This window comes from Montipora foliosa, chromosome 1, assembly GCF_036669935.1.
Source record: "Montipora foliosa isolate CH-2021 chromosome 1, ASM3666993v2, whole genome shotgun sequence".
NCBI classification, from domain to species: domain Eukaryota; kingdom Metazoa; phylum Cnidaria; class Anthozoa; order Scleractinia; family Acroporidae; genus Montipora; species Montipora foliosa.
Window position 1 is genome coordinate 4,979,836 of NC_090869.1, and position 22,117 is coordinate 5,001,952.

At 40.7% G+C, this 22,117-nt stretch overlaps 1 protein-coding gene and 1 non-coding gene across 2 annotated transcripts in view; both read left to right on the forward strand.

The window, feature by feature from the left end:
• The window catches only part of LOC138003009 (alpha-glucosidase 2-like), a 46,526-nt gene extending 27,180 nt beyond the window's left edge, over positions 1-19,346 (forward strand). The window contains exons 3-10 of the mRNA XM_068848986.1: positions 2,657-3,391; positions 6,893-7,362; positions 7,576-7,757; positions 8,100-8,218; positions 8,556-8,814; positions 17,388-17,516; positions 17,924-18,280; positions 18,568-19,346. Of these exons, the coding sequence (XP_068705087.1) occupies positions 2,657-3,391; positions 6,893-7,362; positions 7,576-7,757; positions 8,100-8,218; positions 8,556-8,814; positions 17,388-17,516; positions 17,924-18,280; positions 18,568-18,854 (2,538 nt within the window). The 3' untranslated portion in view covers positions 18,855-19,346. The remainder of the gene's footprint in view (positions 1-2,656; positions 3,392-6,892; positions 7,363-7,575; positions 7,758-8,099; positions 8,219-8,555; positions 8,815-17,387; positions 17,517-17,923; positions 18,281-18,567) is intronic.
• Positions 5,656-5,728, forward strand: Trnas-aga (transfer RNA serine (anticodon AGA)). The gene has a single exon. It is a non-coding gene; the product is annotated as a tRNA-Ser (tRNA).
• Positions 19,347-22,117: the final 2,771 nt, after the last annotated feature.

A 22,117-nucleotide genomic window follows, 5' to 3' on the forward strand; every position in this document is an offset into this window, starting at 1 on the left:
TCTTAGGAGACAAAGTTATACTTAACTGTGTCACTTGCACAAGATGTTTATAGTGCCAAGCTGCTTAATTACAGAGCCACCGTATGCTGAGAGGACGGCTTCATTCTTTTCCAGTACTTCTGGTTTGAGGTTTCCTTCGTCATCAAACTTCTCTGGGGCGATTATGCGAAGTAGCCTGATAGGCAAAACATTGCTCTGTGCACCTGTGTCCACCTTGCACTGGAGATTAATTTTCCGCTTCTTTTCAGGCTGAGTTATTTCCAGTGTTGCAAAGACTTCATCGCGTGTGTCGTGTGTCATCGAATGTTGCGTGTCTTCTATGGTGTTAACCTCGATTGTGCTAATTGTGAGAATTTCATCATTGTCTTCATCGCCCCTGTCTTCAATCGTGTGAATAGATTTTTTGAAAACCGGCTTTCTTCCTTGGATAAATTGTTTCCGTTTACTGGATCGGCAGACAGATTGCCAATGATTAGCTTTGCCGCATTTTCGACATAGTGTACCGTAGGCTGGACATTTGTTCCTCGGGTGTTGTTTTCCGCAGTTGTTACAGGATTCCCTTTCTTGTTCCTTACGAATGGCATCTACACTTCTATCCTCTTGATGGCTTTCGCTACTTCCTGCCAATGTCTTCATATGTTTACTTGTCGCCTCGTGGCTTCTTGCAATCTCGATAGCGCCTGCAAGGGTCAATGATTTGTCTCGGCCTATGAGGGACTTCTGGACATCGGGGTTTTTTGACCCCCAAATAAGCTGATCTAGAACTCTGTCTTCGACTTCGGTGCTGTCGCGAAATTGACATTTTGCTGCTAGGTTTTTTAATCTTGAGATAAAATCATCCACTGGCTCGCTTTGTTCTTGTCGCATTCCATGTAGTGTGTATCTGTGAATTCGATGACTCGTCTTCGGTTCCAATTGATTCTCGAACCGTTCGAAAATAATGGCAGGTTTTTTCCTCTCTTCCTCCTTTGTGAATTGTGGGTACGGTGCGAACTTCCCCAGGCAGTCACGAAGATCATTGATGTACATTACAGAAAAAAAAAAACCCAAAGGACTTATTATGCTGCCTTGCGATTAACGCCAAAAGTAACGGTACGGGCATTTGACAGTTTACCATTGACAATAGATCTTTTAGTCTGGTCACTAAGCTATGATCGAAACCACTTGATAAGTTTGCTGGTCAGCACCGGAAGTATGACATCTTACGTAAAATGATGTCGTGATAAGCAATTGTGTTGAATTTCTTATTGAGTTCAATAAAACTACCCTCGTTCGAGAGACTGTTATCAATGTTAACAGACCAGCTATTTTTCGCGTCAAGCAAAGCCGTCAGGTTACTATGTAAGGAGCGAAACCCTGACTGGCAAGTTGATAACGGTTTATTATCATTTGGATGTAGCTTAAGTTGGTCGTAAACATTCGTCTTCAAAAACTTTCGAGACTACTGGCATTACGGAGATGGGACGATTATTGTGGAGGTCCGATTTTATACCCTTTTTAAAGACTGGGGTGAACCTGACCATTTTCCATTGCGTTGGGTACTAAATCCCCTTGAGGATGAACCTTGTGAATACAGCGGTAAGCGAGGGTGCAACAATGCGAGCAGCCGGCATTTTTATCAACTTACTAGGAATCATGTCAAGAACAGCGTCTTTGTTTTCAATTTTTCTCAAAGGATTAAGGGCAACACCGACACCAGGCGTTTTAGACCTAGAGCGATTTATCAGTGGGCGACAAATAAAACTCGGGATTTTCTTCAGCAAGGGGAACATCTTGGGCTAGTACTTGCGCAATATTTGTGAAGTGCTCATTGAAAGCTTCTGCGATATCGTCCGAAGTATTTGTTCTGTTATCAGCTTGGATTTTTCAAATATTGGATCATGGACGACGTACTGCTGTTACGTGAACGTAACTCGTTAATAAGATTGCATACTTTGCGCGGATTTCATCTGCTAGCTTCCAAGATACAAAAAAAAAATTATATTCGCCTGGTTTCTGGCACGTTTAAATTTCTCCCACACGGCATAATCGTCTGAAGAGACTGCAATAGTGAGATCTATTTTACGCATTTTATGCAACCACTCCCTCGTTATCCATGGGGCCCGATTTTTCGAATTCTTTTTAGATTGGATAGTGCGTGGAAACATTAACTGTTGCCTCGAGCAACAGACTCCAGTTAACATTGCCAAGTAAATACATTTCTTGATTTCAGCGTCAATTTTGTCAATCTCATTCTCAAACGCTTTGAAAAGTTCGGATGGAGAGCTTAGACGTACATACCAGGCGCCGACCAGGAATTCTGAGCTTCGTTGCTTTATTAATACTGACTTGGACAATTAGACGCTCCAGGTCATTATCATTTAAATCCACATCTTTTGTTAAGAGTTGAGCGCAAGTAAATGCAAATTACAAACTACATCTTTTCTAACTAGTTAGAGGCCAGGTTAGTAAAAACATTCGGTATAGTTTGGTCTGGTTAATCAAAAGAATGTCGACTTTAGAATATGACATGAAAAATCCAAGCTCACCAATATAAGGCAGCAGACTATTAATAAGAGAGGGATGACCAAACCTCCCCTAAACCTACTATAATTTCAGTTACTGAACTGAAAAAGTAATTTATGAGCTAAGGTTTCGTAATTCTTTTCCTCAATAGGTGCGCGTGAATTTGAAGAAGTACGCTCTATCGGTGTATCGTTCAGGGCAGCTCGTTCATGCCGACCCCGCGGACTACAACCTCGTCTACGTCAACCGTCAATATGGCGAAGCAATTGCTCAATTCAAGATGGCCCCCATGAATGCTCAGTACTATGGCTTTGGTGAGAAAGCAGGTGCTACGGTTGATAAGCGCCGTGTCCCCAAGCAACACTTCTACGGTCAGCTTGCTGGCAGTAACGAGAAAATTGGCGCTGCCATGACCTTTTTTAACTATGACAACTTTGGTTACACTGCGCCTGATCTCACGCCTGAGGGCGAAGTTCAAGGACCACTGAATCCCAATTCTCCGTTGTACCAATCTTCGCCGTTCCTTATTGAGTTCAACCCGAGTCCCGACGGAGCTTTCGCTGGGCCGTCGTACGCTAACGGCATCCTGGTCGACAACACCTCGCAGACCTTCATAAACTTCCGACAGGGAGACCAGTACTACTTTGGAGCACTTCACGGTGAGCTTGACTACTATTTCTTTGCTGGGGATCACGTGGCGGAAGTGCTCAGCGAATTCACACAGCTGACCGGACGCACGCAACTTAAGCCTAAACACGTGTTTGGATACCATCAAGGTGGTTATGGTCCTAATTACAACGAAAAATGGAAATTGATGGAAGTGGCACTCAAATACCGGCAGTGGAGGATTCCCATCGATGGCCTTCATGTAGATGTGGATTTACAGGTAACAGTTTCCTGTTTATCGTCGGAGCCATTATCGTTATCAATACCGATGGCAATCATGGTAAGACACCCACCCTCTCAGATAAACTTCGGGCATTTTATTTTTGAGAGTATCTGTGCTCCCGCTGAAACTTCTCATCATTTGGGATCAAGTACCTCTCTGTTTGAGGCAAAAAGGCATCTTTTTAATATTAATGCGCCTTTTTTTGTTGGTAAAGGTATTGTACCAGGTATGCAATACATTGTTATTAATCTAGCTCTAGAATGAAAAAGACGTATATGTTGTAGGTCAAATCCGGTCTCAGGTTGAATCCGTTTTTGCCTTGAAGGTTAAATTGGTAATCCTCATTTTACCTATAGGTTGAATATGCACTCTACCTATAGTTAAAACAGCTTTCAACCCCACAAAAGGACTGAAAACAACTATACCTCCCCTCAAGCTGTGGCTTACGCATCTCGACACATCCTCTTAATGTTCCGTATCATCTTATTGGTTTCTGTATTCATACACTTATCCATTCAGTCTCAACATTATAAGATACAAAGGAAACAAAGAACTGCTGTATGTATTTACCGGTACTCGAACTCGGACACTGCAGATTTATCATGTAGTTCAGTGTCTTCACCACCACACTACTAACGACGAACATGCTCAACCCAACTCAGTTCTTTTCACCATTTACTTTTGTATGGTATAAAGTCAATTGATATCCATGTATAATAACCAAAACTAATCCTAACCTGACCCTAATTTTTCTCTATGCTCAATTTAGCTCTAAGGAAAGTGTCTTCAATTCATCTGAGTGCGTATTCAACCTAGGTAAAGCGAGGATCACCAATTTAACCCAGGTAAAAACGGACTCAACCTGAGAACGGATTTCTGGCAACATATATACTGTTTTTGAAATGACGATAGTTTATCACTTAGTAAGATAGAAATAAACATTTCCTTGATGAAAATTCTGTACCACGGAAAAAAGTTCCAACTTTAAGTATAAAAGGTGAGAATAATGGTGCAGTCAAACATAATAGAGTGCATAAAGATTTGAATTATTCAAGTAAATCGTTAAAGTGGTACTATGGTTGAAAAAAATCACTTCCTTTTTTTCTTCAAATTTTCAAAGTGTGTTTGCAAAAATCCCGGATGGCAAAATTTTGAGCTTTGATTTCCATCCAAACGCTGTTTACTTCGAGTGCAAGTTTTGGATTTCACGGTCCGCCATTACTCACGTTCAAAACTGACCGACTGGACCTCAGAGGGTTGGATCTAGGGAAAAGTGACGTAGTTTAATTTCAGCGTGTAAACGCAGCTTACTATAATTTTATGCAAAACACAAGTTTAAAAGTCTGAAAGCCCGAAATTCCCGTGCTGCAGCATATTAATTCAGCGGGTACACGCGCATTGCACTCTCAAACTAGTGACTCTTTTCATAGACAGCCCAAGTTCGCGTCACTAGAGAGCGTGTAATAATTAATTGCTAGTGCGAAGGTGACCTTTGAGTGCAACGGTATTGAGTTACAGGCAGCCGTTGAGAATTTAAACGCTTTATGAGACTTTGTATGGGAAATAAAATACCGTCGATTATGAAGCCTAAAAAAACGCACCACCCGATGAGGGACAGTCATTTCATGTACAACACTTACCCCATCCCCACAGCGGCGCTCGTAACAATGGAGCTGTTCGAGAAGTCGCTGTGAGGATGGGGTTAGTGTTGTACATGAAATGACTGCACCTCATCGGGTGGAGTTAATTTGACCTCGGACCCAAGCTCTGTGACCATTTACAAAATCATCAGCTGTTAAAATCATCAGCTATCGTGGAATCGGAAGCAGAAAATGCTCATTTCCAGCCAAGTGCGTGTGGGTTTTTGACGACAAAACATTCACCGAGGTTCGCAAATGATGGGGCTTTAGTTTTGCTTGAAAAACTCGCGGCTGGGATGGATTTTCGAGGCGCAAACCGCCTCTGTGCTGACTACGCGAGCTTACGGTCGAAATCTTAGTGTGCTGCCTTGACTTCGTCTTAGGACGGGAATGAAGGTGATTTCACGGAATGCCCGAAACGGTAAAATAAGCACCAAAACGCATAAGAATACACCAGAGGTGAGTCAGCTTTTTTGATTTTATTGAATGAACGTTAAATCGAATGTGAGAATGATATAAACACATGAGAAATGAAATGATGGTAGAACCAACTGGGATCTCGGAAAAAAGCCGAGCCCCAGATGGGATTCGAACCCACGACCCTCCGTGATCTTGTCGGATGCTCCAGTAGCTCAGTGGTTAGAGCATCCGACTAGATCACGGAGGGTCGTGGGTTCGAATCCCATCTGGGGCTCGGATTTTTTCCGAGATCCCAGTTGGTTCTACCATCATTTCATTTCTCACGAACGTTAAATCGAGCGTTTTTTTAGGCTTCATAATCGACGGTATTTTATTTCCCATACAAAGTCTTAGAACGCGTTTAAATTCTCAACGGCTGCCTGTAACCCAATACCGCTTGCACTCAAAGGTCATCTTCGCACTAGCAATTAATTATTACACGCTCTCTAGTGACGCGAACTTGGGCTGCCTATGCTCTTTTGAGGCCATTTTCTCCTCGACCCAGCTTTGTCAAGATTTCAAAGTTGGCAACGGCGGACCATTAAATAGGAAAATTTCACTTAAAATAAACAGGTGTCTTTTTCAAATCAAGCCTTAAAACTTGGGTTACTTGGTGTTTAGTTAACTGATTTTTTGGTCATGGTACCACTTTAAACATCCTTAGTTTCTCTTGCTCTGATGGCGATTGTGATTGGCTGATTAGTGATCACGTGGTCTTGCATTAATTAAAATGTTCAACTTTGAAACACTGCATTATTTATTTACTTGAATTTCATTACTGTTCACAAGGGCCACGCAGCAAACGAATTTTTCCCTGCTATTGTTGACAAGATTATATCCCGAGGGGGGAGTGCAATCATTGTCCAGGTTTTGCCTGTGATCAGAACTTGGGTGAAGCCGGTGGTGTGATGGTGGCGTTATGTCATAGAAGCTCACTTCTCGGAACTTCTGGTCGATTCCGAGCAATTTGTCACTAGTTCTTCGCTAGCTCCTGTAAACACAATGAGGAAAAAAGCGTTAACTTTCATTTAGGATCATTTTCAGGGGCAAATGTAACGCATAATCTTTTTATCTGCTCAAAATGAACTAAAAGTCGGTCCTTCAAAGTTTATACGCGTCTTCAGATTTATTGTTGTACATTTGCATTGTTTACAAGAAATAAAGTTGTGCTGTTATAAACGCTCAATTTTTCCCTTGTTTATAGCGATATTTCTTGTTTACGTCACATTTCTTTCGATGTTCAAGTTTGCCAACCACGGAACAAAAGAAGTCATTGTTTCAACAGCCAACTATAAGTTCTGGTTGGCATATTAATAACAATTCCTCATGTCACGAGAAACATCGCTATACTTTGTCCGTCCCCTGTATCCGCATGACTATCAAAATTGTTTTTTTGCAGGACAATTATCGCACATTCACACATAGTAAGGCCAAGTTCCCGAACCCCAAAGAAATGTTCGCTGCTCTGCATGACTGGGGCTTCAAATGCAGTACCAACATCACACCCATCATCAGCTGTAATACGGATGAAAATGGCGAGAACAGTCCATACAAAGCCCTGGACACTGGCAAGGCAAATGGCATGTTTGTGATCAATACCCGTGAAGATGGCAGTGGCACTCATGACCCGTATATTGGTAACGTGAACTATGGGCGTGGTCACCTGACATGGGGGCACTATCCTGACCTGGGAAGGCTGGAGGTACAAAAGTGGTGGGGCGAACAGTACCGTGACCTGTTGGAGTGGGGTCTAGATTTTGTCTGGCAAGATATGACTACACCAGCGATGAAAGCCAGCGTTCACCAGCCTGACTGTCCACTTTTGTCTTTCCCTATGGATTTGATGCTCTCTGATAATGAAGAAACCAGGTTAGTTGTCCGTTTTTAGCGTCCGTACTACCTCTCTTCCGCTCCACACAGGAGCATAGAGCAAACAGTCATGTGACAGTAGGTTCCTCTAACCAACTAAAATTCGTTCGCAGATTGGTGGACAGCCAATCCCCAAGATGATGTCCTTAGTATTTTGCCCCTGGAATGATATGATTTCACGTAATTTTAGATTATTACTTGGTTTTCTGACAGGTATTCAACAACCAGTACCCATCAGGACCAGAAGCCATTTGCAAAAATCCGTTGCTTGTATAACTACAACCTGTGCAAAGCCACTTACCAAGGACTACAACGTCTACAGCCAAAAAAACGTCACTTCATCATCGCACGAGGAGGCTTCGTTGGAGTTCATCGTTACGCTGGACTCTGGACAGGTCTTTAAAAATTTTAAATAAACGTCAGAACCACTAACGGCAATGCTTCCTTAAAAGCTTTCATTTAAGTAATCAAACGTGAGGAACTCGTCAACGACCAAAAGTCACTTTACAACATAATTTACGACACCACAGGACAGAACTGTCCACCACCTTTTATTTGAATGGTCACATTTCATCCACAGACTCAAATGTGAGAACCACTTTGTTCAGGAAAGTGCTGCTCAGTAGCTTTTATTTGAATGGTCACATTATCAATGGATTCCAAGGCTAGAAATATGATACATGCAAACTTTCATTCAATGTGGCCTTGATAAAGAATATTTACCTTTACACATACAGGCGACAGTACGTCAAACTGGGAGTTCGTGCAGATGAACATTCCACTGGTTCTGGGTATTGGATTGTCGGCTCAGCCTGTATCTGGATGCGACATTGGCGGTTTCTGTGCAGCCTGGCAGGTACAGTTTTACAAACGTCTCGCAATTCGTTCTATTTTTTTTGCCTTCTCTATGCACATGTATTCTAAGGGTAGCTGGACATCCCTATCTAACTATTTCGTTTCTATTGCCTTTTCCTCTGAACTCCTTTCCGGCCATTTGCTCATTTATCCGCTCATTCCCATACAATGCATGGCTAAATGCAATAGGTCAGGACGAGGATCAGGTTTCCCTGATGTGAACTAACCTTGTTGCATGCCATTTCTGCCTTTTTAAAACCAATGCCCCCCCTCCCCCTCCCCCTTTCGTTTTTCTCGTTTGTTTAAATTAAAGAAATCCTTTTCACTCCTGATAATAGGGACAGATTGTTGACTCTGAGATGCTTTCTCGCTGGACCATCATGGGTGCTTTCCTGCCGTGGTTCCGTAATCATTATGATAATTATTATAAGCCATACCAGGAGCCTTACAGGTATCCAGAGCCCGTACCTACCATCTGCCGAAAGTACATCGAAATCCGCTACAAGCTGATCCAGTACATTTATGATGCTATGTACGAGAACAGTCTGTGCGGAAAGCCCATCTGCAGACCATTGTTTATGGATGAGATCAAACCAGGTAAAAAAAACCACAGTTGAGACAATCTGATGAGGGCGAGGTCCTTCACGTTGACGATTTCCTTTGATTTTTTTTCTTGAATTCTAATAAATTTAGGAGCTTGCTGGCTCTGCCGAGTAGTTGAATAGCAATATTAATTGAGGTGCGCCACCCGCCAGTTCAGATGGAAAATACTACAAATTATTATATTATGACAAATTAATTGCATGATTAGACCTACTTTACAAATTACATCGAACTGCATGAGGCGCGCCACCTGCCAGTTCAGATGGAAAATACAGTGTACTACAAATTAGTATACTATGACAAATTATCTACATGGTTAGACCTACTTTACAAATTACATCGAACTGCATGAGGCGCGCCACCCGCCAGTTCAGATGGAAATTACAGTGTACTACAAATTAGTATACTATGACAAATTATCTACATGGTTAGACCTACTTTACAAATTACATCGAACTGTATGAGGTGCGCCACCCGCCAGTTCAGATGGAAAATACGACAAATTATTATATTATGACAAATTAACTGCATGGTTAGACCTACTTTACAAGTTACATCGAACCGTATGAGGCGTGCCACCCGCCAGTTCAGATGGAAAATACTACAGATTTGTATACTATAACAAATTAACTGCATGCAATTGAGTGGTACTTATATTACACCCATCTTTCAATCATTGATGCCACGTGCAGATACGTCTATTAGAAAGATATCACTTAAACTCATGTTACTGCTTATGTTTGATGTATTTAGTATTGAAAGATCACTGACAACTTTCTCAGACTTAAAGGATCGTGAAACCTTTCTTGATTTTAGTCAAAACTTATTGAGAAACGATTCCTATATTAGCACTGGTAATCACTGATTGTTGCCCTGAACATTCGACTCTGCCATAATTACCGGATACCTGAAAATTTTCACTTGACCCCAGTTCATGTCAAAAGATTAATTTCATACAGTGTATTATGAACAATGACACTACTCTACCCAAGTATTGACATAAAGACATTAATTTGCAATTGCATCACAATTCACAATCAGTGGACTGTCTGTTTCTTGCACCTCAAGAAATTCCCTTCAGCACTGCAGCTTGTGGTTGAGATAGGCCCTGGAAAATATTCACACCAGTCAATCAATCAATCAATCAATCAATCAATCAATCAATGCATAAGCTACATGTACATTTTAATGAATGATGTAACACACCACTCTGCTATTCATAAGAAATCCTCCGGTGTAAGTGAAACTGAATAATGAAGCTAAAGGAATTGCAAACTGGAAACCTGTGACAGCCTCCCACAAGTGTCCACCTTTCCAAATTGACCATTTTGTGCATGTAATAAAATCAACGAGATGCTTCCGTGAAGCATACACTGGGTTGCCTGTGGTACGTGTTACGGAAAATCAGAAGGCACTGAATTGTGTGGTATTGAACTACAGCATTCCGGTCTCTGAAGAATAACAAATAAAAGAGAAGCGAGAAACATTAGCTTCTGGGCTGACATGTTGATAATTTTCGAGTTCCCTCACAATTTCTTTTCACCACAAGTTTAAGCGTGCCCTCTGAGCATCTGACAGCTTTGTAATACCAAAGTTCACTGAAGTTAATCCCTGTTCAGCGGGGTTAGTGTTTTGATGGGAGACCAAAACAATATACCCCTCACGAAACAGAAGCATCGGACCGAAAATACTATGAACGCTAACAAATGCGAACTCAGCAAGGTACATATTTTGTTAGCTTGCTTTATGAAAAACAAGAACATCATTCCAAAAGGTTATTCTACGCAAAAAGTAGGTTCTGGAGGTAATTTTGAGAGTGGAAATCAAGGTTACGCGGCAGACGGCAAATACAAACTCACGATTTAATTCAGTTAACACACCAGAAGACGTTAACCTCATTTTGACAAGAAAATGCTTTACTATTGCCATAAAAAACTATCCAGTTAAGCTCGCATATCATAAAACATGATGAATTCATAAAGGCTACCTTTTCCAGCGAACAATTTTTTGAAACAAACAACATATTTTCTATTAGAGGCAAAAACCCCTTCTATTTCATTACGTGCGTGAAGAGAAGAAACTCAATCGTGTCAAATATGCGCAATATTGCAACAAAGTAAATTTCAGGATCAAACCGTTTCCATGAAGAACCCTTTCCTTGAATAACGAAGCACAAAATACACGACAAGCTTTCTTTCAAATAATTCTTGGCTGTTACATTTCCAATTATTTTTTTTACCTGAAGATTGTGCAGAGTTGATCACAGATCCACGTAAGGTGTTCGATTCGTTCAATCGTTCTCTGTCTTTGTTGAACCCATAAGTTACCAGAGAAGTTTCCATTTGGTTTCAGTGTTCTACATAACCGTCACACTTGGTTAAATATTATTTTAGAAATACAGCTCACTTTGATTTCGGCTCGACGGGCGATAGATTGTTGTCGAAGTCCATTACCCGTCGCTTTTGAGATTCCAGGTGTTGGTTTTTCACCGCCTGCCTGGTTTATCCAACTGACTTTCCATTATTGAGCTTCATAAGGGTATATTTTATTCAAAGATCCACTAAAACGCCATTCGCGTTACATGACTTTCGACGCCATTGCAGGCTAAGTTAATGATTCTCCTGTCTCCACCAGAGAAATCCACGCATTTCCACTACCCTCTCGATCCTAAGAAAATACGTGCAGATGGCTCTGTACACAAAGACACCACTTACCAGGGAAGTGACAGGCAAGACTTTTACCGACATGGAAAAAAAAAACTAAAACTAGACCCTCCGTGAGGGTACACTGGGTTGCCTGTGGTACGTGCACCGTTCCAGACAATTTTTTCAAGTTGGGGGTCATTAAGACCATTTAAGGGGTCACCCAGAAGTCATAGCAGCAGAGGCCCTTTGGCTCACAGGTTCTCACACGTTCGTACGACGAAAAAAATCTGTCCTTGCGTAATATGTAGCTCTAACAGTGCACGATATTGTTTTGGTATTGTCTATCATTGTAGTGCCATGGTAGAGGCCTTGGGTAAATAGCCTGAGAAGACATGTGGTTACTAGCAAAGTACTGAACCCAGAAAGATTGAAGAAAATAAATGGGAAGTGAGAAATATTGGCTTCTGGGCTGACATGTTGATAAACGTCTTTTCACCACAAGTTTATGCGTTCCCTCTGAGCATCTGACAGCTTTGTAATACTAAAGTTTACTAAAGTTATGCCCTCTCCGGCGGGATTAGTGTCTGGATGGGTGACCAAAAACATATACGCCTTCGTAAAACAGAAGCATTGGACCGAAAATACTATTAACGCTAACAAATGCGAACTTAGCAAGGTACAGATTTTGTTAGCTTGCTTTATGCAAAAACAAATATTGATGCAAAAGTAAATAAATATTGATACACAGTTTTTAGAAAGAGCAGATGGAAGTTTCCAGGACGGTCGCTCGAGAATAACATATTTACAACATGAAAACAACATTAATTTTGAACCGTGAATATAGAATATAAACAGATACGATCAGCGACAAACATTTTGGGAGATTTTTGCTATGTTCAATTTTGTTATTGTACGTTTTGGCTGCACAAATAAATCACAAAATCGAAAGTGACATCGCCGGAATTCAGCGGGCGCCGTGATTACTAGTAAGTTACCGCGGCATGTTTACTTGCCAGACAGTGAAGCATCTGTGTCAAATGATGGCAAGATACCGGGTTTTCGTAAGTTTCTTTTTCTGTCAAGTGTTATAAAGTTTGACAATAAATGAGCGAATTCAAAACAAAGATCACAATCGCCCACCATTGTTTCTGCAAAGTCAAAAATTTACTCTCCAAGACGAAGTTATTTATCACCAGGTAATTCCATCATTTTGGAAATAGCAGCTACTTTATTATTCACCGGCGTCACAATTTTTTGCTGATTTTGGGGCTCATTTTGTTGAAACTCAAGCACGCTTCCAACAGACCTGTTTATTTTCATGAAACCTTTCCTGCTTACAGAGTTGTACTAAAAATATCCTCCCGTATCACGTTTGAACCTTAAGCTCGAAAATTCAATGCACAACATGATATTATAATTCATAAAGGCAGAAAATATCACAGAATCCTTTTCCAGCGAAACATTTTATTGAAGCAAACAACGTAAGATGCACTAAAACGCCATTCGCGTTGCAATGACTTTCCATTGCTGGTTAACGAGAATAACAAACTCACGAGGCAGAATGTATATTTATATTTAATTAAGTTAGCACAACACAAAAACGCTAATCTCATTTTGACACGAAAATGCTTTACTATTGCCATAAAAACTATCCAGTTAAGCTCGCATATTATAAAACATGATGAATTCATAAAGGCCACCTTTCCCAGCGAACAATTTTTTGAAACAAATAACATATTTGCTCTTAGAGGCGAAAACCTCTTCCTATTTCATTGTGTGCGTGAAGACAAGAAACGCAATCGTGTCAAATTACCATGTACTTCAGGTTCAAACCCTTTCCTGAAGAACATTTTCCTTGAATAACAAGAAAATGCTTTACTATTGCCATAAAAACTATCCAGCACACATATCATAAAACATGACGAATTCATAAAGGCCACCTTTTCCAGCGAACATTTTTTTGAAACAAACAACATATTTGCTATTATTGCGTGCGTGAAGAGAAAAAACTCAATCGTGTCAAATATGCGCAATATTACAACAAACTAAAATTTCAGGATCAAACCGTTTCCATGAAGAACCTTTCCTTGAATAATGAAGCACAAAATAGACGACAAGCTTTCTTTCAAATAATTCTTGGCTGTCACATTTCCAATTTTTTTTACCTGAAGACTGTGCAGAGTTGATCACAGATCCACTTAAGGTGTTCCATTCGTTCTCTGTCTTTGTTGAACCCATAAGTTACCAGAGAATTTTCCATTTGGTTTCAGTGTTCTACATAACAGCACACTTGGTAAATATTGTTTTAGAAATGCAGCTCACTTTGATTTCTGCTCGACGGGCGACAGATTGTTGTCGAAGTCCATTACTCGTCGCTTTTGAGATTCCAGGTGTTGGTTTTCACCGCCTGCGTAGTTTATCCAACTGAATTTCCATTATTGAGCTCCATAAGGGTATATTTTGTTTAAGGACCCAGTAAAACGCCATTCGCGTTACATGACTTTCGACGCCATTGCAGGCTAAGTTATGATTCTACTGTGTCCACCAGAGAAATCTACGCAGTTCCACTACCCTCTCGATCCTAAGAAAATACGCGCAGAAGGCTCTATGCACAAAGATACCACTTAACAGAGGAGTGAGAGGCAAGACTTTTACCGACACGGAAGAAAAAAAAAAACACCGAACAAATGCCATCTATTTTTAGACTCGGATTGCCATACGGCAACCCAGTAAAAAATAATCTACCCATATTCCGACTGGGATTGCCACACGGCAACCCAGTAATAATAGTTACTGAGCTTGAGTTTCTTCTGATTTTAAAATGGAATTAGTGTTTGATGGCTACCACTCAAAACAACTTTTGTATTTCATCTATAATTTGCTCTTTTCTCTTGGGTTCCTGGCCACAAAGCACTAAAAACATGATGTTGTGAGTTTTACCATATCCAATTAAAGCAGTGGAGCAATCATACAGAAAACTGCTCATTAAAACAAAAGTTTTACTAAAAATCTCCAGGATGTCCTTTTTGTGTTGTTACCGTATGAGCTACATGTAGACTAAGTACTTATCAAATAAAGTTTGAGGTTTTATGGGGAGAAATTGAAAATATTGACAATATCAACTCTATCACGTAAATGGTTGGTACAGCATATTTAGATAGCCAGCTCTCAACATGTACATGTATAGTAGCTGAATAATCTTCCATGACAAATGCTAGTAATGCATTGAGTACTTTACCATAGAATACCCGACAAGACAATTGGATTCTTTTGTAAAGGCTCGCATACACCTGTACATGTACATGCAAACAAAATACACTGTACAAGTGACAAATAACATGTGAGAAGCTTTGTTATCCAATTGTCATAGGAAATAGTTACATGTATCCTTGCACAAGCAATGTGGTGTGCAGTAGCAAGGTTTGGTGGAATAAGGCTGCATATCCAGTTATTATTTCCCTGTCTTCCCTGTATTCTGATTCGTTACAATTATTTTTTATGGCTTGGTATAAAAGGCTTTAGGTACTAAACATGTGACATTGTTTGGTCATGAGACACCAGTGAAGGTATACAATGTCATAGGAAAAACAAGTGACAAGTACACTGTAACAAGTGAGATATCTTTTATATCATGTCATATGAAATAGTTACAGTGTATCCTTGCACAAGCAATGTGGTGTGCAGTGGCAAGGTTTGGTGAATAGCTTGGTACAAAAGGCCTCAGATACTAAGACATTGTTTGGACATGAGACAACAGTGAAGGCATACGGTAACCATGTCAGGAAATTTGTATTCCACCAAACCTTGCCACTGCACACCACATCGCTTGTGAAAAGATATATGTAACTATATAGCATACCCGGGCCACTAATGTGTTCTAGGAACAGTATTGTTTGAAGAACGAGGCATATAAAAATAAGTGGCAAATAAGGGGCAAGGTACAATAGACTTCAGCTGTCACAGGGATGCAGAGATCCATATCATTCGTACCCCTTTCCTTATTATTGGTATTGTTTTAAATGGCCTTAAATTAATAACGTGACCTGAAACTACTAAGGGAGTACATGTACGTCTGCAAAAGTAAAGACTGTCCTTGCAGAGGGAGGGATGTATGATGCGAATCTCAATTCAATGAATCAGCAATCAAACGTGTTATGAAAAAGAAAGGATATTCTATACAAAATTTAAGGCACATACTTTCAGGTTATTATCAGTGAGGTGATCTACTGAAACTCCTTCGGCAATCTTTTGCTATTCGGCGCTTTAAATCTTGAATCTTCCCGCTCTTTTGCTTAAATGGGACATTCCATTTATAATCCGAACCCCCCCTATGGATGATTAGATTCCTACTGGTCGGATTTTTGTCGGAACCCTTTGAAAAAACCTTTCCTACCCCTTCACTTTTTTGTCGGTGCCTTTGAAAAAAGATTCCTACCGGTGGAATTCTGATGGACCTCATCCACTGGGGGGGGGGGGGGGGGGGGATTATAAATGGAATGTCCCAATCCACATGTAGCTGTTCGGCCATCCTTTGTTCGAAACGTTCCTTGAACTCCGTTTGCTTTAGGAAGAAGGCCTCTATTTTTGCCATGAATTCTTCATCGATTAATGCTACTGGCGTTGGTCGTAACTCTTTCTCGAACACCGTCTCTGAACTCCCTGATCAGAATCCAGTACGTACAGCTGTATGAGTCTAGATTCAACGATTCCATGTCAAGCAGCTAGCGAAGTCTATTCTTGCTAGGTTTCTCTGGTCGCCTTGGAATTAGTGGGAATCGTGGACTTGAAATAGACATAGAATATTCCGAAGACCGACCATTCAACATTCATGACACTGGCGTGTGTGTTTGTGGCGAACTACTGTAAAACTATTAGGGCTGGTTCCCGACGTTATGGCCTGGATGGTCGTTGCCCTTTCTTTCGGATTTCGTCGATTCTTACTGCCATTTCACCCGCACAGATGTCAAGGAATCGCCGTATAAAACCTTGCTCGTCCGCAAACGAAAAGAAAGAGCAAAGAGCACATCGCCCGCGCGAATTTCAAACCGTCGATAATCAAATTTTCATCTTCACAAAACCTCGTTTCCAGGGTCTTTGCGGCGGGGTGATTCAAAATGGCGGACAATTGCCCCTCTGAAAAGATCCTGGGAACGAGGAAGGCCCAAGCATTTTGTTTACCATTTGTTGGTTTCATTGTAGGACGTTGCCGCTGATGAAACTCAAAAGCTTCCGAATACCAGTGCAGTTTTCGTTCAATAATATAACGGTTCTGTAAAAATTGAAAGTTTGCCACAGCAGTAAAACGTGTAACAAATATCATATGCACATTGCCTATGACAACAAAACGAAGATGATGTAAATCACCATATTTACTCCCAGGTAAATATGAATATTTATAGCAAGGAAATTTGCAAATTTACAACAAAGTCATATTCCGGCAATTCATTCCTTTTTGCTCCCATTGCAAAAGAGAGTAAATAAAATGCATATGTACGTATTTTGATCCTTTGAAAATCAGTTCAAACAATAATGCAAACTATTGGTTTTGCGACATATTTGCTTGCATTTGCGGTTGAGGTCAAACTGCTATCTTTGCGGTGAAGCAAATTTGAGCAAATTTGTGGAAACATTAAAGATTTGCATAGCACGCAAATGCCGAGCAAATAATTACATTTCCTTAACATTTGCACACAAATTCCTACAAAACAAACATTCAAGTTTGCGCAGGCTTTACCTGTCAAACCAAAGTTAAAGCAAATTTAGAGCCCTAAATTTGCCACATATTTGCTCAATTCGCAAACTCGAATAAATCCATTTTTTCGTCCAGTGTAAAGAACTTGCTGACATGTATTGGATCTCACACAGCATCCATGTACTGGTGTCTTTTCCGTGGTCAAAGTGAGTTTGTTTTTTCTTCAACAGGACAATTTCACAATGATCCATATGCTGATGATGATCATGGCTGGGGATACAATGGCTACACCGCTAATCGCTTGGACGATCAGTTCTTCTTGGGAAAGGACATCTTGGTGGCTCCAATTGTCAATCCAGGTCAGCTCTTTGTCTTCTTACCACCAATCAATCAAAAATCAAGCATTCAAAGACAAATTGATTGATTCAACCGTCAGGCATTGAGTAACCTAACAGTCAATCTACTGATTGATTTGTAAGTCCTACATCCCCTTTGCTCCCATCCTTCCCCAGGGGTTTCAAACATTCATTTTACCGCCCATCATTCACGCACACAGCCAAGCTGTGTGCCATATTCCCATCTAACCCTATACTAACTCTATTTATCCACTCTCTCACTAACTTACCAATTCATCCACTCATACACCTACCCAGACAAACAGCCAGACAGGAAGTCAATTGGCGACACAGTCAACAAACCACCTGTAATAACCATCCATCACTTTAGCCTGCCAGTGAAACTTGTTTTACTGGTACCTCTGCTTTAGGTCAGAAGAGCCGGCCTGTGTACCTTCCGTCAGGAAGCCAATGGTATCGTTTCACAGACGACGAGATGCCACTTAGTGCTCCCGTGGATGGAGGGGTGGAGTTCGACTTCTTTGCCCCATGGGACGACCCCACCATGGACAACTGTGCCATTTACATCCGAGAGGGAGCTATTATCCCCAAACGGGAGCTGGAGCAGTACATTGGGGAGCTCTATTATCAGGGCAAAATGAACCCTGTCACCTTCAGCATCTATCCAGGCCGAGACAGCAAGTATGTGATGTATCTTGACGACGATGGCGTCACGAACAGCGCTGAGGAAGAAGGGAAATACAGGCTGACTCAGATCTCTCATCAAGGTAAGCTTATGTACACACTGCCGGCAACTCTGTCAAAATAAAACCTCGGAAATATTTCCTCGAACATAGAAAATTCCTTCTCTCGTCGAGTCTTGAAATTTTGTTTCTTTTTGTCCAAAACATTTACTGTCGTCTTGAAGTGGATATGAGAGAAAAAAAAGGAACTGGAACCAGTTTTGAAACTAGTGAACATGTTCCGACTGTGTCATGTTATCTTCAAATTCAGGATGTCAAGAGAATCAAACTTTCACTTACTATGATTATATTTTGTTTCTCTTTCACGCTAGGAATTCCTGGGGGCCAACGAATTCGCATCAAACGCATGTACGACAAATTCAAACCACGTGAGACCTTCTACTACCTCAGCATGCCGGGAACTATCAACCCACAATCCGTGAGGGCCGCGGGAAAATCACTGCCGCAGAAGTTTGGGGCTACCAACGAGGAAGCTGCAAAAGCTTTGACGGATTCAAAAGAGACACCGGGCGCATTTTACTACAACAATTACCTGAACACGACTTTTATCAAGATCTTTGACACCTCCAATGATATAACCGTGGAAGTTGTGTTCTAAGCAAGCTCTCCTCTTTGGTGAATACAGAAAGCCTATGAAATCCGATCTAGATAGCACAAGGCATTTGCTATGATGTTGTTAATAGTTTAGTGTAATTAAAGTTGAAACAAAAAAGTTTGTTTGGGCTTGTAATCTCTTTGAAAACTAACTAGATGGTTAAAGAAACGAGAGTATTTAGCGTGATACTGCTTACCTGAGAGGTGATAGTGCTTGAAATAGCAGAAACAGTACGTTTCTAAATTGTAGTTACGAGAAAGCGGATAAAAAGGAATTGTATGGCACTCAAAGCGATTTCAACTATTGCTCCGTACACCGAAACCGAAACAGTTATCTTTAGTCAATCAATCATAAAGCTTGTTCAAGCATGCCAATGACTTTAAGATTATTTTATTTTGTGAAAAGCTTTACAAATAGCGGGTAAATTCTTTCAGACGATGTAGTTACCCAAGATCTGAGACAAAGTAATGTTAACATTAAAATTTAGTTGTGTTTCGTCGTCTTGTTGTCTTTCTCCCATTTTTTACTTGGCCTTTGAAAAAGCCTTATCTTCAAAAAATAGACGTTTTCAAGCATATGGTAATTGTCCCACTCTTAACTCTCTTGTGGCGTAACTAAGCTTCAAACCAATGCAATTTTTATATCTGAACGCCAACAACTCAAATGACAAAAAAAATCGGCTTGAAACGTCTTTTTGTCCGAAGTCACTGTTAGCTGGCGAGGAACTTAAAGCCAAAGAAGATAAAAAGGCAAATGAGTTTAATAATTTCAAGACCACAATGCTTAAAATTTTTATCTGTTCTTAGCCCAAAACGGCTCAAAAACCCTTCCCTAGAGAGCGAGATGTACCTACATTGAGTACATAGGGAGGTCAGGGGGGACGTGAGAATTTGGGCAGCACTCAAGCATAAACGAAGAGCTTGGATCGATGTCGCCTCCTTTGTAGCCGTTTCAGTTTGTCTCAGTCCAGTTCTTTCTAATCAAAACAGTTTGTAAGGAAGGAGACTCTGATACGTATCAATGACTTGCTTTTGGAACAAAACAAGTAACAGTACAATCTAAATCAGTTCAGAAAAAAAGGAAAAAAACGATAACATAAGAAAGACGCATATATTCATTTCTACACTGTTTGACCGTTTCTGTGGCCGCTTCGGAACCAAGTGCAGGTTAACGCGCAAAGCAGAAAGGAATCCAGTCAAATTGATAGTTACTGGAGTGTCATTATTAGGAAACCTACAGGAAAAAAATATATGAACATGCTTTGAAAAGGCGATCTCATAAATAACGCTCGACAATTTTTTTTTTTTGATGGTTCTATTCTCATTCTTTTTGATCGACAAGATTTAATCCAGAGAACTTAACTAAAGAAACAGCATTGATGGCTCTGGGATAGGGTGGAGCGGATGAAGTTTGTCACACTCAAATGGGGCCCGTGCCACACCCAAATACAAGTTGCTTAAAATGTTTGTGCCCCCTCAGTTTTTCCGGGTCTGCTACGGCCCCTGACGTATCATATACCCGTACGAGTTTCACTCATGTTTTCATATTCCCATGTTAGTTTCATTCATATGCCGGTATGAATATAGTGTTCACACTATATCATGTAAACGAATATAGAGTGATAAGAGGTAATGAGCGGAAATCGTACAGTTATCATGCGAACACTCCCTAACTTTACCTGACACATGCTCATGCCCCTTACAATATATGCCTCTGAGTAATTTGAAACCCTACATGCTGCTCTACAAGCAACAGAAACTTTGATTCATATGATCTTTGATAAGAATACTGACGTCCAAAAATCTTCTTTGTTTCACACCCTCAAAAGTGGATATGTTTGAGTGGCTCCGCTCTCCACAGTCGTGTTGGCGTTTTAAAAGAACAAGGAAGGTATATGTTTGAGGGTTCTGCTGGTGTTATCGTTAAAAGTATCATTCGAAACAGTTTGTAATGAGAATGAGAATGCGTTTAATAATAATATACAGGAAGGACATTGGATAAGTAATTTGCCAAGTTGAACTTTTGGTACTCGCAAAGAGCACTTTTCCTCCTATTTAGCGGAGTAAACATCAATAAGGAAGACCTATTCAAAGTGGAGTAGGCCATTTCCCAAAAGTGAAGTTACTGTGGAATATTCATAAACTTATTTGTTTACATGATGAGAAGCATTGACGTCTGCCTTAAAAGATGCATTTTATGTCTGGTTAATTGTTGGTTATTCGGCATTCTGAAAGACTTTTGACGAATAATAGTCAACATGATAACAGTAAAGGCTGGTTTTCACTAGCGCAGAAGCATAGCCATAAGCCGACATACGAAGAAGCAGTAAAATGTTGATAATTAGCACTTGTCTTGGGGAAATTTCCAACAAAAGGCGCTAATTACGAACATCTTACTGCGTGTGCTTTTGTCTACTAATGTTTATGCTAATGCGTTAGTGAGAACCAGCCTTAACAGCAGCAAACAAAACAGCAATATTGGATAACGCAATTATAGTGGTGTCTTCAGTTTTACATGTTGGTGTTTCCGGTATTCCTCCAAAAAATTCCAGCCATTTCAAACCAACCATACTCTCGTGGAACTAATTTCACCCATGTATGATTCCATTTAGGGGAATTGATTACTTCCCGAAGGCGTTGAACAGCACTACTACATTTCCCCTTCAGCATTACCAGTTTTCGTAAGCTTATAACGACACTTTTCTCGCCAAGTTCAGGAATGTATACTTCAGGGCAAGGCATCTTCTTTACTGTTGCTCTGAAGAATGAATTAACAGCTCTTAAAGACGATCTCATAAAAGGGAAGGCCAGCAAGGTAATTTTGATAATAGTTTCCAGCACATCGTTGTTCAAAACCTGCTGTGAGTAACTCCTTGCCTCTGTCCCCTCTACTTCCGCCAACTCCGCCTGTGTCCTCATTATTTCTTCCAGCTCCATCTATATTCCCAACACTTCCACCAACTCCATCTGTGTCCTCACCACTTCTGCCAACACCATCTATGCTCTCACTACCGCCGCCAACTCTATCTATGTTCCCACCACTTCCACCAACTCCATCTGTGTCACTTTCACCAACTCGGCTTCTTTCCACTCTACGTGCGCGTAATCCATCTATATCCCTACTTCCACCAACACCAGCTGTGTCGCTCTCAATTTCATCAATTTCTCTTGTGTCCTCGTCAGTCTCGCTATGAGACCCTGAGCCCTGGACACTTTTGCCATCACATTCAGGCCCACCGTTCTGACTATCGCAAAACCAAGGCACAA